Consider the following 17,447-nt stretch of genomic DNA (forward strand, 5'->3'; position numbering starts at 1 on the left):
GGAGGAGCTTACCTGGAGGTATTTTGAAAACAATAATAATCGATTTCAAAATATAGGTTTTGCGGTCGACTTGAATTAATCGGGATCTGGGGTCTATTTCTTCTTCCCAGAAAATTCACAGTCCCCCAGGCGTAGCACGTTTAAAGTCTAGCAAAATTTTTCAATTACTATCCAGATCGTAAAACACACAAGCTGTTTAAATGAACCTGAGGGGACTGACCTACATTTAGTACTTTATCAGATTTTCAATTTATCTGAGTATTTTACACTCATTTTGACATTTGAGTTTACAAAACTCCAAGCTAAATCTATGTTAACTTTATTAACGTAGCGGTCGACGGACGGGACGCATTCCGGGGTACTTACGAACAAGTGGGGTCTTTTACCGTTTTACGATAGACGCTTCTGTAGCTTTAATCCACGCTGTCAAAAAAGCATTTTGAACCGCGTTCGACGCTCATGACTATAAAACGACTCGTACGGATACATCAAAACATCACTGCAGGAGCACGACCCTCCTTAATTTAGAAAAAGCAAATGGAGAAATTTTCTACACTCCCCACGCTGGCCAGACGAGTCGGACGGCATCTGTTCACAGCTTAGTCCTTTTATAGGCTATCCAAACACTTTTTTTTGTAGACACAACACACCAAGTTGATGTGTGTGGTAGCGGCTATCGGCAGTGAAATAATTGGTTAACGTTTCTGTTTGTATATCGTCTTTTCTTTATCGACTTTTTAATCGGGGACGAGTGTGCCACGTGGATGTAAGTGGACACAAAAAATGTACGTTTTGCGCAGCACAGCGTCTACCTAAGTATCAAGCTAGTATTTAATATTTTTAAGAAAGTCTTTGAGGATTTATTCAACAAACCCATCATAATAGTAGATTGGACATTTTGGGAATTTGACGTTTCGAGAATTGGACATTTTAGGATTTGGAGGTTTCGAGATTTGGACATTTTGAAACTTTTTAATATACTTGACTTAAGGTCCTATGTCCCCTAGATGGGGTAGAGGGCGTCCACAACAGTCCTTCATCGCGTTCGATCTTTTGCTTTGAGTTTAATCTCGCTCCAAGTCTTGTCGATTTTCTTCACCTTGTCTGCTACAGTGCGCCGCCAAGTTTGCTTGGGGCAACCACGTTTACGTTTTCCTTGGGGGTTCCAATCCAGAGCCTAATTTACTAATGTTGTCCTATTGTTCTCAGTGCACGGACTCGCTTGCGCAAGCGCACAAGGAGCTGCAGTTGACTGTCTCTGACGTGGACAAGACCAAGAAGCTGTACTTTGACGAGGAGCACACCGCCCACGATGTCCGCGATAAGGCCAAGGACATTGAGGAAAAGTAAGTGACGATTCTACTCTTTGATATAGATCAATTCGTCCACGAAGACGCGCCCCACCATTATTCCGCTAATATTTGAGTGTTATCGGTACACGCTAAATCACCCTGCACCCCGCGCTTCCCTCGACCAAAACTTGGTTGGGCGCATCTTCGTGGATGAAACGATCTATAAAGTTATATTTCTGAACCTCATGCTAAAGATTAATAAGGTTCTCTGAATATTTGGAAAAGTTTTTCCTTGACACTGTATTTAGGCCGCCGAACTCCGTCACCTCACTCCTTTCTTTACTTTTTCTTAAATTCGCACCTAATGTTATCGATAATTAAAGAAACAACATGCGTATGATTATACACACAATAGAATATCTAATACCAGAATACAAAAAGTTCGGTGTCAACAATAAGGGTGACTCGCGTTCACATCCTACCTACCTGGGTTCTGATCATCGATTTAAGATTTTTTGTTTCTTGTCTAGTCGGCGACTTATTGGTCACTTACGACGCATCCCACACGCGATCTACTCGTTTAGGTTATAAATATTCTATTAAATACATTATTACCCACAAAAAATAAAAGCATAACGTAGGCGCACTGCATTTAACTTGTTCTTAAAAAGCATCAAGACCCGGATCAGGGTAACCATATTCTATTTAGCAGTACATATGGGTAATTTAGATCTTATTTTGTTTTTATACCGAAGTCAAAAATAAATAGGTTTCACGGGTGCACCTGCCTAATGTTAAAACATTTCATCCATCGACTTTGAGTTATAAAACCACATGACAATGGGTCTTAGTGCAATATGACAGTTTCAAAGTAGTCTAGTAACCACAAGCTATCTGCTTGTAGTCGTGCCGTTCAAAGGCTCTCAACACATAATTAATATGTCGTAAAGTCTCCGCAAAGCGATCGTTCATAGTGTCAGATGTTGACGAGAGCATTATCTACGAGTATTATGTAAGAAAGTGCATCTGTGCCAAATATTGGCCCTTTTACTGAGCTTAGAGCACACTCGGTGAGAAAATGTATTTGAATATTCACGTAGTTCTTCTGATAAAATATTTCATGAATTTGCATCCCTTGGGACATTTGATTCGCCGCTGCACTGCAATATTTCCGAACTCGTTTATCACTTACCGCATCCCAAATGCCTCCAACTTGGATATCATCCATCGCTCTTTTAACAATAAACACTGTTTCAAAATTATGTAAATATATTGTAAATAATTTAAAAGAATACAATAGTACGTAAGTTAAAATTTTGTGCAATAAATGTAAGTGTACATAAAGTATATATGATAGGTATTTAAATTTATGTATATATTAAAACAAAAAAAAAAAAAAAAAAAAAAAAAAACAATAAAAGGAAAAACAAAAAAAAATACAATAATATACCTAAAAAAAAACTACTGTAAAATGTTAAGTTCATTTTTAAATTTAAAACCTTTTACATAAAAAAAAAATAAAAAAAAAAGTCTATAAAGTATGGAGACTACAAGTTTGCTCGTAGACATTAGCGAGAAACTACCACCACTTGCTCTAAAAAAAAAAATACATTATTAATTTAATATTCAACAAATTGTCTTGTCTGAAACCGAACTCCGGCAATTTCAGCCGGAGATTAAAAAAAAAAAAAAAAACTAATCTTCTAAAGAGGAATTGAAAGGACCTCACTGTTACAGACTAATACACCTTGTCGCGTCTGTGATTAGACTTAAAAACTTTTCTATAATACTTTGACAAAACTTTCTACAGTATGAAGCATTTTCTTTCCTTGAATGTAAAAATAGTCACTTAGTAAGTACAGCTTTTTTTTTTTGGCAATTTCACACAGCGCCAGCTAGCCCCAAAGTAAGCAACTTAATGCTTGTGTTATGGGTGCTAGCTTAACGGATATACTACTTATACCTATACTTTATTTTTTTATTTTTTTTTAAATACATAAATATTATACATAGTCACACCCAGACCCGTCACAGAAATTAAAATTCATCATTTCAATTTCTGCCCGGCCGGGAATCGAACCCGGGACCTCTCGGCATAGTAGTCCGTTCTGAACCACTACACCAAACGGCCGACAAGCTTTATAATGTGAGAATACTGGCAGATGAATACAAAAGCTTAAGAAACATCGGGGCATGAGTTTGTTGTAGACAACGTCATAATCGGATAGTGTGCACTTGTAAAGTTCTTGCGGGGTACTAAAACAAGTTATGCAGCATACAGCACCTTCACTCTCGAGTTGGTCTGTGAACCGCATCAGTAACTATACCCGATAGAATGCAGCTCAGATTTTCCCTCAATCGACCTCCTCTCAGATTTCAGCTTCCTTTGAACTCCCAGTTGGCGTTAATTCCAGGAATTGATTCGCGGTGGGAGCATAGTATAACAAGGAATAGTAAAACAGGTTTAAAAACTTGCGTCCCGATTGTGTTCATACACTATTTAGAAGCACATTTACGGATTAGGGGGCGTCCATAAATTACGTGAGGCTTTTAGGGGGGGGGAGGGGGTCAACAAAAACCTCACCAAATCTCACGTGGGGGAGAGGGGGGGTCTCGGGAAATATCACGTATTTTTTTCCATAAGAAATAGAGAAATAGAGTTTGCCAGAAAACTGGGTTAAATCTTAAGTAAAAAAATTGGCCAAGTGCGTGTCGTGCCACGCGCAGTGTAGGTTTCCATAGTTGTCCGTCGTTATCACAATATATTTCAGAAGTAAGCAATTACTTCATCTAAAGTCACTTTTAATATTTTCTTCTAAGAAATTTTTATTAGGTATGAAATTTTATAATACATGAGTAAAACGACTATTAGTCTTGAACTAACTGATCTATCTTAACCGCTATAGTTTTCCTTGAAAGTTCATAAAAAGCACTGTAATCTTGAATTTTTCCANTTATTTTTAATATCACGTGAGATTTGGGGGTGGGGGAGGGGGTCAGGCAAAATCTCACCAAATCTCACCAAGGGGGGCGGGGGGGTTGAAAAATAGCCAAAATTGTCTCACGTAATTTATGGACGCCCCCTTAACTATTGCAAACACTACTCACACAAACATTTTTATGCATGATCATATTTGTTAGTGAGTTTTCTGTATTTATTAAAAAATATCTTCTTAAATATGTCGTCGTGTAGTGGAACCTTTAATAGTAACGAATTTCAGCTTCGAATATTTTGAGATACTATTTTTATTTTTATTCAAATCTAACAATATTCTATACATACTCGTATAACAACAAAACTTGAATCTTGGTATTTGAATACATCGGCATCTCCCTTAGCTAGGCGCAGACCACCAATTTTTGTCGGCCCTTAGTTTAGTCGGGCAGTTAATCAGTATGGAGATGTATGAAAATGCGCACATTACACCGATTTGGTATCAGCCGATTCTTACTACAAATTAAAATCGTACCAAACTATCGGCGAATATAAGTCGGTGGTCTACGCCTAGGCTTAATACAAATTATTCACTAGTTTAAATTGACATTATATTCATCGAGCTTTTAACTTTTTCGGTACAGGTATAATTTGAAATAACCGAAACGGAAAATCAGTCTCGATTATGCATTTATTCTATTAGTCATACTACTATAGCCTTTCTCTTTTTACTGTGGCCTTGTATCGTGAGGTGTCTAGCACTTGACACTGAAACGTTTCAGAAGAAATCGAGACTCACTCGATTACGACTTGAGGATTTAATCGAGTTTAGGACTTCAGTGCTTAGTACGTTTCAAGTATTATATTGCACCACGCTTTGCTCTTGGATTATCTGCCGGTTTCGTTTAGAGCTTGTACAGCATTATGTTATTATATTATGCGCAATTAAATAGTCTCTCCAGAAGACCTTCACAAGATCGTCGGTCCACCTAGTGGGAGACCTGCACACACACGTCTTCTGGCTCGATGCCGATTCCAGCTGGATGCAGGCAGCATAGGAGCCGTCATTGTAGAAATCTATAGGAGATGCCCTTTTATCCTTGAAAATAGAAAACAACGTCGCTCCATTTGTCTGTACGCAAATCTTTTAACTATGCAGCGGATTCTGAATGCAACTTTCATCAATGAACAAAATAATTCAAGAGGAAGGCTTAGATGTACATAATTCGTTAAGGTTGTATGTAAATTGGTGTCATAATCACATGTATATTAAAACCAAACTACGATGTATGTAGATCTAGTAGAGACTTGGACGACGTCCAAGAGTAGAGACAAAAGATCGTGTTAAATAATATACACTCAACATCAAATAAACCGCACCTTCCGCGACGCGAACTTTAAAGATTTTCTTCTGACACAATCATAGTGCCCCAACGATATTGGTGTTATTTGAAAGCCCAATAAATATTCTTAAAGAAAAACACATTTAATTTCTAAATAAATGATTAACATATACCATAAATGTGTCTTGAAAAAACACCTCACTTTGGGGTCACCTCTGGGATCAATTACACAAATTTTTATGGTTATAAAACCAAATAATGATCTCACGTGTCCTGTTTAACAGATGGATAGCGATTATTCCCAACTTAACAGTTTTATAGCCATAAAAGTTGGCTCAAGCGTAACTACCTATTTTTTTAAGAAGTGACTCTGGAATTCTGGATCCTTCTAAAGACACATTTTTGGGGTAAAAACCTTTCCTTAAATGAAATGAAGTTTAGAACTAGGCTTTTAAATGGTGCCAATATTGGTGGGAAGTGGGGATGCATACGTTTGAAAGTGCTTGTAGCGGGAGGTGCGATTTATTTGATGTCGAGTGTAGTAAAAAATCCCACAAGGGACTCGTGCTAAATATTATTAAAGCGTTGATTGCATTATTCAAAGGCAGAAATTTTCTTCTGACGGCCGCAGCTGCTTTTATCTTGGAAATGCCAATGCAATGCTAAAAACAACTGCAGAGGATTAACGAGAAATTTACATTTCATTAATTTAATAAAAGCTTGGCTTCGGATGGTGGCATTTGTTCAATTGAAAAAACGGAAAATGGATTTCGAAATGCTAAAATAAGTAACGGGTTCGAGATATAAAATGAATCACTGGCGGTCATACTGTATTTTTATAGGATTTTCAATCAGTGGATTTTGCGGTGAAATCCCAGGCCATATTAATAAAAACTATTCCAATATCGCGAAATTAATTTTGACCTTTAAATATATTTTAACATGAATATTGAAACTTTGCAAGTTTATTTTTTTTAAACTTAGTTTAGTGGAATATGAATATGTATTAAATTTTAAATCTCAGATTCATAAAGTTCACAAACTGAAGGTAACTTGTAAATAAAATTGACCAACATGAATTAAACTAGACATAGAACTGATTCAATTTTATTTAACTTTGAAATCAAAGTCCTAAGCTGTATTCACGTCCTAAGGGTAAACAATTTGATGCTAAAGTTGGCACTATTTCTATAGGCGTGGATTTAGTTTGTAGCTTGGTGCTGTTGCGTAGTAGACATCGATAATTGAGTCAACTATGGCGTTGGTTTGGGCGGGTGGTATTGAATAGGATTCAATTTTGGTCCCGCTCGGCGGACGTCCGGCGTCGCCGCAGCTACATCTAACTGGATGATGGGGAGCTTAATCCAATGAGGCAGCGCCATGGCTTGGGCGGCGTAATTACTAACTGTACACGTATGCTCACCGCACGGTTTTGGTCAGGTGCATTTAGATGCTAGGCATTGTTACCAGTTACTGCCAACCGCACCTGTGCATATGGACATATTAGCTGTTCCCACGACTTCGTACGCGTGAAAATAGTTTTAACCCTTAATTACGCGCATAAAGAATCTTACATAACTGCTCGCATGGGGTCACAGATGACCCCAAATTGTATGAGTAGTTTTTAATACATACTGAAAATTTATAAGTAAATGAACTATATTATTATAAAAATGCTTTATTTATTATTTAATGTCTATAGGTAATAACATGAATTTCTCACTAATTATACAAAAACAAGCTAAATTAAAATAATTGTCAATAATTAACAATTTGTACTTAGGTATACTAAGATCATAGGTAATATTAGTATTTTTTAGGAACTCTCGGAATCATTCTTGTTACACTGTTGACAGTATATTTCAGAGTGATCATTGCACACAAATCTTGTACATTTCTTGCATTTTCGATTCACTTGATTGTGCGGAGGATTGCTCGATCTCATTAGCGCTATCATGATCACTTTTTGTTATTTCATCTAACTCTGGCTCAGAACTCGACCCTCCAACTTCTTCTTCATCAGAAACATCTTCCAACCATTGCACAATTTGCTATTTTTTCCTATCTCTACTAACTCTGAAAAAAAAAGACAAAGTAGTAGTAAAACTGAATTTATCAATATTTTTATTGTTTAGAGCTGTAAAAACACATTTCTAACAAATATTTATTAACTGAATATACAATAACACAAATATTATTCATAATACACAAAATAAATACATAAAACAAAAAACTTACCTCTTCCAAAAAAGTTACGTAATTACTCGCATGGGGTCACCACTCAAGAGCGCAGCGACGCATCCTTCCACTCCCGTGAATTAGTCGCTATCAAAATACAAACTAAGACGTGTTTTATGAAGCTACTGGGGGCGCGGAGGAAATCGGGCCGCGCCAAGTGCTTCATTTTTGAATCCGAAAATGCTTTGACCCCATGCGACTAATTATGGGTTAATAATATTTCCCGTTTTTGCAACATTTTTCTTTGCTGCTCCATCTCTATTGGCTGTAAAGGTGATCTTTATAGCCTAAAGCCTTCCTCGATAAATGGGCTATCCAACAGTACTTAGTTCCTGGGATTAGCGCGTTCAATCAAACAAACAAAGTCTTCAGCTTTATAAGTATCTAATATTAGTAAGTACCTATAGATAAATGACTAGGTTATGTTCGTCGATACTTATTACATTCCATAATGAATAATAAAATTAATCATAACGTTTAATTACCTAATTCTACATAATGAATTTAATTAAAGAACAATAGGACAAACAACACTGTAGCACGTTAATACTTACCCTATACGATAGACCCTGTTAATATTTTAAGTATTTTTACTTATACTTCCAATAACAAAATGCTACTAACTATAGACAATTAGGTTATATTCTGTTATCTAAGTTAGACCCAATTTCGGCTAAGCGAGTATTCTTGGCGAAGTAGGTTAGACTTAGTAATGCAGCCAAATATACTTATTTGTGTTCTTCGTCTTACATTTAGCAATATTCGCTTGATTTTGATCTAACAATATCCGAAGTGGGCTAGCTGTGTGACCTTATGACCCCACTATGTGCATTTAGTAAATACGCTTTCACACAGGTCATAGCTTGTATGGGTCCACACGAAATAAAACACACACCGGCCTATTGTTTTCGCTCTTGGGTTGAAATAAAGCACTTGTTCTACAAAATGTTTTTGTTGTGGGTGTTTCTTAAGTGTCTGCGGGTAGTTTTTAATTAACGCAAATTCGTTTTACGTTTATTTTGCTGTTATATTTTCGGTCAGGGGTGTTTTCTTATTTTAAATAAAGTATTTTACGAATAATACTTAGCTAATTGGACTAGTGTAAAGCCAAAGTGACCTTTGGTTTTTGTTTTCCAATTTTACTAAAAGCTTCTTTAAAATAGCTATGTATATTCATCAACCTTAAGACAGAAATCAAACCCTTTTCGTCTGAAAATAACCAATTATAAAGTATTAATGAACTGGAAACATTTCGTGTACATTTCATTCTGAGAAGCCGCCACAAGAACAGATCGTATTGCCTACGCTGAGAAAATCCAGAGCTAATCTTCCTTAAAAGCGAGAAACATAAACCACCAAGTTTTAATTTTATTAATCAACGTAAGATACTGTACAGCTGATCAATCATCACATCATCATGCTTGGCGAGTGACCACTTTATTCTTTTACTAGCTTTTGCCTGAGGCTTCACCCGCGTGAAATTTAGTGCCACAGATTGGCATACATTATAGCCTATATGTTAATCTGGGTTACAAATAATAATACTGTTCAGTAGTTTTTGCGTGAAGGAGTAACAAACATCCACACAATTCGCCTTTTTAGTAGGATACGTTAGCGAATTCGTCAGCAATTCAAACAAAATCAAGTGATTGTAAGAGGTATAGTTACCTACTTATGTTGATAATCTTTTGGTTGAATACCTCGTTAAGCTGTCTACTCCAGGGACATAACAGTTGAGTGACAGAATAACAACCATTAATGGGATAGCAAAGTGCTTTGCAAACCGCTGAACGTATATTTTTTTACTAGGCTAGTATCCTTACTTAGTAGCCTTAGCACAGACATTTACCCGATATATGCGTTACATAACACATAATATGGAAATACACAAACAATTATAATTAAAATCGTTGAAAGTTATTGGTGTTACAGATAATAACCATGCAGCATACGAGTATTATGCCATCGTTTTGGTTATTTCATTAAGCCTTATTTATCGGCGACTTATGTAAAGCTGTCCACATAAATTACACAAAGCTTACACTTCAGGCAGATTACGTTAATCATTGACAATCTATAAATATAAAACTCAAAGGTTGACTGACTGACATAGTGATCTATCAACGCACTGCCCAAACCACTGGACGGATCGGGCTGAAATTTGGCATGCAGGTAGATGTTATGTAGCTAGGTCTTCTAGTGAATGTCTTGTTGGTTGTCCTATTAAATAAATAAAATAAAATATGTCGTGGGCATCCGCTAAGAAAGGATTTTACGAAACTCCACCCCTAAGGGGGTAAAACGGGATCCACGCGTACGAAGTCGCGGGCGGCCGCTAGTTGATAATAAAAGTCATTAAATATAAACATAAAGCCATTAAATACATTCATTTTAACCGATCCATAACGCTCGTATTTATTTTACTCGGATTTTTTTTGCAAACGTATGAATTAATTCAATCATAAAATGTAGTTTTCTTTTTTTAAATGTAACATGATGATTAATCCTAATATTGTTAAAAGCTGCAACATTAATCCGCTCCGTGTTACTAATCTGTTTGAATTTAAGTATATTTTCTGTTTTGAGAAATAAATGTCCTTAACCATTACGTACAGTAACTACAAACTACCTCCCTGGAAGTGCACACAAGTGACGAGCAACAGCATTCGTAGTTCTCTAGAGAAAAAAGATAAATTTGTGCCTTTCTCTCCATTATTAGAGTACATAATGGATTTATCGAGTGATGACGTCGAACGGATTGAATACCCACGTGTTGTGACATCTCTGCTGGCTAATGGCAGCTGTAGTTGCAGGTCTTTGTTAGGCACTACACCATTGTCTCGCGCCATGCCCATCAACAACGCGTCTCTGATTAAAAATAAACCTATAGATGTCCCATTACAATGAGAGAAGGTATGGCAAAGAGAAAAATTTTACAGCGGAATGATTTTTGAGACAATTCTAGGTACCAGAAACCATGTGACTTGTCTAAATTCTGACATTATATAGACTTTTTTATGTTTCTTTAAAACCATTTAAAAAGAACTAAACTTTTCTCAATTAATCTATTTTGAAGGTGCCTTAATCCTTTCTATCTTTCAGCATATTTTTTTATTTTTAAAACTGGATAATATTTTCTAAATCGCGCCTGAACATTAACAGATGGCTGTCGAAATCCGATACAGCTGGATGTGGGACGGATTGTAGAAGTAATGAGCCCATCTCCTAACCGTTCGAAAACCAATTAACTCTCCCCCCTTTCGGGAATCCCCCTTCCCCCCACCCCTGCGGTGAACCTCCGATATCACGGATTAACGTAAAATTGCTGGATTATTAACTTTTCAGCTGATTTAAAATGTATAATAATAATTTTCATGGACATTTTACACGGAGCCATTAGTCCCAAAGCGGCTTTCGAATGGACGGCATTTATTTTTATAACGATATGCATTAAAACACTCAGCGCAATATACACAGGCAATTGTATAAGGGCATAGTATTCCCTAAATCTAGCATACAAGCCGAGTTCTCAAAAACTACTACAAATAATACATATGTTAAGAGCTTCCTCGTTGTGGATAAAAAAAAAAAAAAATAAAAAAAAAAAAAAAAAAAATGTCGTCAAAATCATATAACATGAAAATAAGATCTTCAATATGAACTATTTTTGCGGTAACATTTACATACCTATGTAGTCAGAAATATCAATTTTTCATTTCCTGATTTGAAACATGAAATATTTGTGAATTGCTGTTACTGCTGTGTTCATTCAAATAAAATATTGTACGCCCAATTAGCTGACTCATGTAAATACATATACCTAAGGTCTATTACTGTATTACCTATAACTGAAACAATAAATGCTTTATTCATTGATTGATTGATTAATAACTGCTTTTAGTCCAACCCTGTATTTGAAACTCTGAAATTACTTTCCATACAGATACCTCGTCGATACAGACGTAATCAGGCGTGATTACGCTCGCAACATGTTATTATGTATCTTTCAGCCTGTCAAAGCTTTTTATCGAGTTATCAGGCATTTTGAATATCTATCTGATAGAATTGCACACTACACAAAAACTGACACTTATAAAATAAATACAAAGAGCATATCAAAGTGTAGTGCGGAAAACATTTTGTTAATTAGTTGTTTTGTCAACAGGCTCAAGAAGAAGAAGGGCTCGTTCTTCCAGTCGATCACGTCACTGCAGAAGAACAGCGCGAAGGTGTCCTCCCGCCGAGACCAGCTCGAGGAGAAGTCCACGGGAGCCAGGAACGATTACCTGCTCAGCATCGCAGCCGCCAATGCTCACCAGGTGAGAGACAAAATCAAATACGCAAACCATTAAAAAATAGCTTTTGTCAATTAATCTATTTTGAAGGTGATTTAATCCTTTCGATATTTTAGCATATTTTTTTATTTTTAAAACGCCAATGCTCACCAGGTGAGGGACAAAATCAAATATGCGAACTCCGCCACGGTGGGGAGGGTAGGCCAAACCACAAACCAAATACCGAGAGATTTTTTCTGATAAATTAAAATGTCTGCAATATGAAGATGATGTCAAGTAATGAATGTTAGACTCTTTTCCGAGTCCCTCTAAGCTGTTTGATCAATTGTCAAATGGGGTAGAGTAATACGTTTACATTCACGGTCTGTTACGTTTGGAAACCTATGATTGGTAATAGAGTGGCAAAGGTTCTTGTTAGCTCAGCTTACCCGACTTTGTAATCAGGGCCGTCTTTAACCTACTAGGGGCCCTGGGCATTTAAGGATTAAGGGGGGCCCTTATTATCTAGAAAAAGGTCTTATTAGCAGATGGGGGCCCCCTCAGTCGCGGGGCCCTGGGCACGTGCCCAAAGTGCCCAGTGGGAAAGAGGGGCCTGTTTGTAATGATTTAGAGAGATGACTTTCACACCATAAACTCGGTATCGCAACTTCACATTTTGCTCCATCTATATTTTGTCCGCAGAACCGCTACTTCCTGGTGGAACTGCAGAACTGCATGCAAAGCATGGAGTCCTCGGTCTACGAGAAGGTCTCCGAGTTCCTGACTCTGATGGGGCGCACGGAGCTACTGACCTGCTCCGCCACCCAGCACTCCTTCGGCAAGATCAGGGACCAAGCACAGCAGCTGACGCGCGACTACAACTTGCAATGCGTCTACCTTTACTACCCAGTGCTGAAACAGCATATCCAGGTATGGATTAAATAAGTTTAAAGAATTATTACTTTTTAGTTTAGGAAAAATATAGCGGTATGGACTACATCTCAGGACGTGTACCTAATCAATCAATCCTCAATGTGCGAGGGGTTTGCCGCGAAGATCGGCTATGTAAGCCATCTTCGGGCGCACCAGCGAAGCCAAGACAGTTAGGAGTCGTGGTAGTCTCCTTGGCGTCATTATTGACTACAAAAACAATTTAGGCATTCGTCTTAGAGACTCGACGTCATTAGCAGCATCAAATGGATTCATCTTATTTTGTAGTGTTAATAAATTATGGTTTAGATTATGATGGACAGTAAATAACTACAAACACCAGAAATGAAATATGAAGCCGGTCATATAACTTTACGGATGCAAAGATATGTGTATAGATAGATCATTTTGCATACTTATATTTCACCTGAAATATCCAAAGACGTCAATATTAATAAGCGGCAGAGCCGACATTGCCGAGTATTTAATATCAAATATGCAGAGTCCGGTGATGCCACGATCTGTGGTATTGGAACTTTATGAGGTCTGCTTTTATGAGGTCCTCTACACACAGAAACCGTCGATCTATTAGGCCAGTCAACGAAGAGGTATAAGTCCCCGCCCGTAGCCCTTGAACCGGCTGTGATTCAAATCCCATAATCTCGGAAACTATGCGTCCTTGACCACTGTTAACCAAAAAAAGCTGATTGCTACAAGTGACTTTGACAAGTTTTTCTATATCTTGTAAAGTTTTCGAAATATCAGCATTCATTGACTGGCCTACATTTCAAGTAGGTATCTGTTCAAGTAATGCTCCCACTTTACGACATTAACAACTAATGCGTTATCATTTGAAATATATTTTTAACTAGCGGCCTGCCCGGCGCCCCGTCTTTGCATGGAGAATGTATAGGTAGGTAAGTATTTAACAAACATTTTCGGAATTGTAAATTTAAACAAATGCCTATGTTATTCAGAAAAAAACTAATAAGTATTAGGATTCTAATGGTGTGGTGGTAATAAAAACTTTTGAAATCGGTCCAGTAGGTTTTGAGTTTATTTGTTACAAACATACAAAAATACAAATCTTCTTCTTTATAGTATTAGTTACAACTTTAGATAACATAATCTCAAATGTGATTGCAAAATGCAAATAGGTAAGTATTAATTGGTTATAATTCATGCCTTGCATTATCCGCAATATGTTTTCTGAATACCTAATAGTCATTTTTAAAGTGGAATAAGTACTCAGTAAATATTTCAAATTACTTACCTAATGTGTTATTTGTTTTGGAAAACCAATATTTCACAATTAGTCCAGTAGAATTAGCTTTTAAATCGGAAATAATTCCTACAAAAGATTTTATTGTTTTAATGGCTTCTTTGGTTGCCCATTAAGACTCTCCTAAGTTTTCGACTTCGACGGAGTTGTGCTTAAGTGGTGGGGGCCCCCGAAAGAGGCATTTTTTCGGTTTTCCGGTTATACCGCGTAAAGGACTTACCCTATCAAAAAGTGGTCTTCATGACGGTTGAAGGGCACTTAATCCTGCATTGAATAAGACCAAATTCATATGTTTTGGACAAACCGTTCTCGCGCTAAAGTTCGGCAAAGTAGAAAATATACGTATAATTAATGACTCTCTCCACGTCCAATGGTTTGTTACCCACAGGCTTCCAAGTCTTGAAAAGGGCCACCTCAACTAGTGTAACCCTATCAAGGCTTACGAGCTTGATGCGCCTATCCTTGTTCGTCCCAGAGCCTTGTTAGGGTTACACTGGTTAAGGCGACCTTTTACAAGGCTTGGAAGCATGTGGGTAACAAGCCATTGGACGTGGAGAGAGTCATTAATTATACGTATATTTTCTACTTTGCCGAACTTTAGCGCGAGAACGGTTTGTCTAAAACATATGAATTTGGTCTTATTCAATGCAGGATTAAGTGCCCTTTAACCGTCATGAAGACCACTTTTCGATAGGGTTAGTCCTTTACGCGGTATAACCGGAAAACCGAAAAAACGCCCCTTTCGGGCGCCCCCACCACTTAAGCACAACTCCGTCGAAGTCGAAAACTTAGGAGAGTCTTAATGGGCAACCAATGAAGCCATTAAAGCAAAAAAATCTTTTGTAGGAATTATTTCCGATTTAATCAATTTTTGTGTTTAATTCTACTGGCCTAAATAGGCGATAATAACTGGTTATGCAACAATAATAGTGTTATTAAGTAATTTGCCGACGTTAGCTTCTAGAAAACCATGTAAATGCAGGTAATTTAAACGTGGGAAAACTGACATCTGCATTCCTTCTATTCAAGGAAACAAGTCTACTTACTAGAGCTTAAGGGAAATGCAACCTTACTGAGACCTAACTCGAATAAACTTACCTACTTTATTTACTGCAAAACTGAAATTCATAAAGCAGCAGAAGATTTATACACACAGTTATCTCTTTCTTTATAGTAGCAATTGTCAAATCGTGAGATGACCAATGTTATTATTACATATTTTGAAAATCATTTTATTGTTTAATTATTTTAACACTTTCATGGACAGTGAGCTTTTATAGCATTCTTAACAATTAAACTTCTATTGTGTCTGGGCTACTGTCTGTGAAAGAGTTAAACAATAACTTTTTTTACCTACTTGTTCTCGTACCATCTAAGTGGGCATTAAATAACTTGTACAAACTTCCCAGATGTTGCAATTCTCAAGTTGCAAACTTTAATGGGATTCTGTTAGGTTTTTATTCGGTTCAACGTCAACGTCTATCAGTGAACTTTTAAAAAACCTAAATTTTACCTTATTAACTTTGAAATAAAACTAAAGTGTCAACTTTCTTTTATGATTGTAACACAACATTTTTATTTAAAATTATATATCCCTTGAATATACCTATTTCGTTTGCCCGCCCACGTAAATCACGTAAACCGCCCACTATGCATTAGTATGCATTCGGCTTATTGCAGGTTGTCATAAAAAGTGTGCTTATTAAGCTACCTTCTTTGTTTCTTCAATGTGAAACAAACAGTTGTCTCCTTCAATTATAGGCTCTGAAATACAGATGTCGATAAATAATGACATAGGACTTTCATGTAGGGCTTACATTATTCGTTGGTTGACTGCGGTCGGAGCTGCACGTACGAGCATCATGTGGATCAATAATATGTTTCTTTGTTGCAAGTACGAGTACGAGGCGTGCGACAACGACCCGGTGGAGACGGTGACGATGGAGCACGAGTCCGTGGTGTCGACCCTGGCCCAGGAGGCGCGCCGCTGGGCCACTCGGGTGGTCCGTGAGACCGCGCTGGTGCGCGATGCTACGCGCAAGCTGCACCTGTATCAGGCTATGCGCGATGCTGGGCAGAAGGTAAGCTTACGGATTATAAAACTTATTTTCTGGAGCAGCTTCATTAGATGACGCAATTTTCTTAATGAGAGGGCACGGAGCCGCGAGCCATGCTTGTATCCTGGGAGTATGGGAAAACCGCGTCGTACGAAAGACCGCGCTGGTGCAGGATGCTACGCGCTAGCTGCATCTGTAACTTAATTAATCAGACTAAACAAATGAATATATTTAAGAGTTTGATTTTGATTTGATCGCACGAGGCAAGTTAATTAAATAAGACTTTAAACTGACTTGCTCGAGCTTCTTCTTCTTCGAGAAAACCGCGCCGGCCCGCAACGCAATATAAAACTGCAACGGCAACAGGATATGCGTGTTTGCTGGGCAGAAGGCGATGACTTCTTACATCTGGATCTAGCATTCTTTCCACAATTCTCTCTCACATCTTCATTAGGTGACGTAAGTTTAAGATACTCTACCAACCATGCACGACGCTGAAGAAGGAAAGGTTGAGACTTCATAACTCTAATATTAGTAGTAGAAGTTTAACGCGATGCCGCGATGGTGTAAAAGACGGTTGGAGACTTTTTAAACTTTGGCACTATTTAGTAGAAGAAGCTAGAATCCATGAATATCACAAGATATCAACGAGACTACGGTGGTTCGGAATGAAACAGAACTGCATTGCTGCATCGGGACAAGAGGGTATTATGGCAGAATGTAAGATTTAATACTTCCTAAATAAGTTTGGTTAGTATTTTTTTTAGAACATTGTGGTAAGTCTAGTTTACCTACTTGGCGACGAAGATTGCATTATCAAACAATCATGTATTTTGAGAGGAATAAGCTTTAAGAATAACAGTTCACTAGATAGATCTGCTCCGTTGATCGACGCAATTTGCTGAGAAGACTTCGCTGGCCCGCAACGCGTGCTGTTATGAGCCTCTGGGGATTTGGGTTTTTAAAAAAGAACACGAGATTAAAAGGATAAGACAGCCGTCTAGTTCGGATGGTGGAATGAGACTGGCGTGGAGATGCGAGGGATCGCAGGCTATGGATGGAAAAGGATGAGTCGGCAAAAGGCGGAATGTCAAGT

At 37.6% G+C, this 17,447-nt stretch overlaps 1 protein-coding gene across 1 annotated transcript; it reads left to right on the plus strand.

Moving 5' to 3' along the window:
• Positions 1–1,213: 1,213 nt before the first annotated feature.
• LOC114357929 (protein nervous wreck-like) lies at positions 1,214–16,375 on the plus strand (the record flags this gene model as incomplete). The annotated part of the gene is made up of 4 exons (XM_028311741.1): positions 1,214–1,346; positions 11,974–12,127; positions 12,785–13,012; positions 16,190–16,375. Coding segments are annotated over exons 3-4 (381 nt in total), but the record flags the coding sequence as incomplete, so codon positions are not given.
• Positions 16,376–17,447: the final 1,072 nt, after the last annotated feature.

This window comes from Ostrinia furnacalis, unplaced genomic scaffold, assembly GCF_004193835.3.
Source record: "Ostrinia furnacalis isolate ACB-3 unplaced genomic scaffold, ASM419383v2 OfSCF0260, whole genome shotgun sequence".
Classification (NCBI taxonomy): Eukaryota; Metazoa; Arthropoda; class Insecta; order Lepidoptera; family Crambidae; genus Ostrinia; species Ostrinia furnacalis.